The sequence below is a fragment of the Sphaeroforma arctica genome (assembly GCF_001186125.1).
Source record: "Sphaeroforma arctica JP610 unplaced genomic scaffold supercont1.243, whole genome shotgun sequence".
NCBI lineage: Eukaryota > Ichthyosporea > Ichthyophonida > Sphaeroforma > Sphaeroforma arctica.
Window position 1 is genome coordinate 42,918 of NW_014040315.1, and position 2,782 is coordinate 45,699.

The following is a 2,782-nucleotide window of genomic DNA, read 5'->3' on the forward strand; positions in this document are numbered from 1 at the left end:
CCCTATATTATAGTGTTGTTATTCAAGATTCTTGGAGGCTAGTTTTCGAGGCCATTCACCTAAATATTCAGTATGTTCCATCGTCGTAAGTGAACATATCAGGACCAACCATACTGTATTCACCAATGCATATCTAGACCTATTCATGGCCACTTGCTCTGATGCCCTGATGCTTGCACTATAGATGCACTGTGATCAAGTCACATTCCACCATTTCTTATTACATTCCCTGCTCCCCCACTCTGTTATGCTTCCAGGCGGCTTTAGTTTTGGCGCCACCAATACGAGCACCCCTGCACAGGGTTTCTCGTCCACACCAGCCCCATCTACGAATGCTTTTGGACAGAGCAATACAGGCGGCGGCGGCGGCGGTTTGTTTGGCAACACCAATACGACTTCCACGAATACGTTTGGCGCCGCTCCTGCTACTACAGCGACAGGTAGTGCTTTTGGGTTCTTTCTCGATCGATCGGATAGAGCAGCCGTGTACGTATATGTTTGGATGTTGCCTTGCAGTTGGGTCTGGGTATATATTTATTTGAAATCCTGCGTCTACATTTGTTCCTGTGGTGTGGGCTTTTTTGGTTGTCCGTTACGCATGCTTTATGTGGGTTCACTCTCATTTGTACCTTCAGTACATTGTGTATATGTGTGTATATGTGTGAAACACATCGCTTTGCACGTGATGTAGCGTTGTTTATTTCCACTTTTTGCAGTGTTCCGTGAGCTTATGGTATTGTTTTCTCGCCGTTGCATTGTACGCTGTCGACCTTGGAAGCATGTTGAATAACACATCCCACCATATCGTATAGTAATAGTGAAGCCCGCAGACTCTTTGACCGAAACATATATAAACATGTACCGATATCGATGACGCTCGCCAGATATGCATTTACATTTGAGTCCGATGTATGCGTCAATACATACCCGATCCTGGCCTGTTACCTTTCGATCATCAGTATGAATTTAACCGTTTGATCCGTATACATAGGTGGAACCAGCTTATTTGGCAACACTGGTAGTACTGCCGCTCCTTCCGGAGGCTTGTTTGGCAGCACAACAAATAATACCACACAGCAATCTAACCCATTCGGTGCCACCACAGGTACTTTATTTGATACCGGACCTCATTTATGTGTGTACAATGACGTGACTGTTGTAGGTATAGATGCGTGACTGTTTCCAGTGTATCTAGCCCGAGCTGTCTGCGAGTGTTCGCACATACAAGAGTGTTGTATACAAACAGGCAATAGTAACTTCAGGAACGCATTCTTGTTTATTTTTCGACATCAACATATATTTAAGATTATTGTAATATTTATATATATATAGTATTATCATAGTATAACATTTTTTAAGATTATCATAGTAACCATACATCTTTTATGCACGTTTGTTTGCTATCATCTATAGCAGTCGCCCTTGCTTCAAAAACACGCCTATCCGTAGAATTGACACAGCGATACATATCTTGTTGCATGGTTTCACGTGCTGCACTTACTAGCCATCGTGTGGTCAAGATATTGTCAATTCTACTGATACGTTTTTTTGGAAATGCATATTCCAAATCATTCTGTTCATTCGTAATGCTGGGTTCTACCCTTATTTTAAGTACAGGCACAACGTCCTTATTTGGTGGTCAAAGCCAACCCGCGGCATCAACCGCTCCCACAGGTATGAAGTCCCGAGCATGAACCTCAAAATTTGGTTAAGCAAGACTTTTACGTTAATTTCGGGTCTGTTCCCAATATATGCGTGAAAATCATGCCAGCAGTAAACTCTCGTGTCATTTCTATCTCTGTGAGTATATTCTTATTCCGACATAATGCCCCGAATGTCAATGCTTGTTTCAATTACAAGCCAGTCTTTCACACTAGGGTTTTTTATATATACACAGGCTCCTTAGCGAATCCGCTAGCTATTCGGTGATCTCCATACATCAACATGCTTCTAAACTATTCTCATTCTCGTGTGTGATGCATCTCTTCAGGCTCGATCTTCGGCAATACGGCGTTCAATACGACGTCCAATATAAATACAGGCGGAGGCTTATTTGGTGGTGGTGGTGGTTTTGGTGGCACACAACAAACACAGTCCACTTTCGGAACCTCCACTATTTCCGGTATGCCCGTTGTAAGTATGATTTCAAAAAACCTGTCGTAGACAAAAACCTGGTTTTGTTTCTCTAAATTTGGATGATTTGGTGCCTGATATGAATTTGGTCGTCGTTTGGAAGCGTTGTATCGTAAGTCGCAGCAGTTACATATCATGTGCACAACCGGACGAGTGGGTGCTTGGTGTTCTTGAGGTTTCTTCAGGTTGTAGTCGATGTTCGCTATCTCTGCACACGCACACTATAGACTCAGGTAATAAGCACATCTATGTGTATATGTTTTCTTTGACACGCACACATACATATATATATGAATACGCATACCTACGTACGCACACACTCGTTTAAACCAAAGTTTGCCGGTGACCTTCATCGCGACAGGGGTGAAATGACAGCTACATATCCAAATTAGTTTACTAGGACAAGGTTGGTGTCTAACAGTCGAGTGGAGCCTGCAGTAGGTAAAGCGGGAATTATGACACCCATTCCATCCGCAGTTACTACAAATGAACCATCAGAACACACAGTCAACACAGTAGGGTTGGTCGTGTCTGCCACTTGTGTATATGCACCATACGCTAAGTACTATTGTCCACATCTTATATATATATATACATATATATATATATATATATATTTGTATACATATATATATATATATATATAAAT

General features: G+C 42.0%; 1 protein-coding gene across 1 annotated transcript in view; it reads left to right on the top strand.

The window, feature by feature from the left end:
• Positions 1 to 2,652, top strand: part of SARC_04379 (hypothetical protein) — a gene marked incomplete at its 3' end in the record, with an annotated part of 3,256 nt that extends 604 nt beyond the window's left edge. Inside the window, exons 2-6 of the mRNA XM_014301798.1 lie at positions 258 to 440; positions 992 to 1,105; positions 1,618 to 1,674; positions 1,991 to 2,133; positions 2,611 to 2,652. Coding sequence (XP_014157273.1) covers positions 258 to 440; positions 992 to 1,105; positions 1,618 to 1,674; positions 1,991 to 2,133; positions 2,611 to 2,652 — 539 coding nt within the window. The remainder of the gene's footprint in view (positions 1 to 257; positions 441 to 991; positions 1,106 to 1,617; positions 1,675 to 1,990; positions 2,134 to 2,610) is intronic.
• Positions 2,653 to 2,782: the final 130 nt, after the last annotated feature.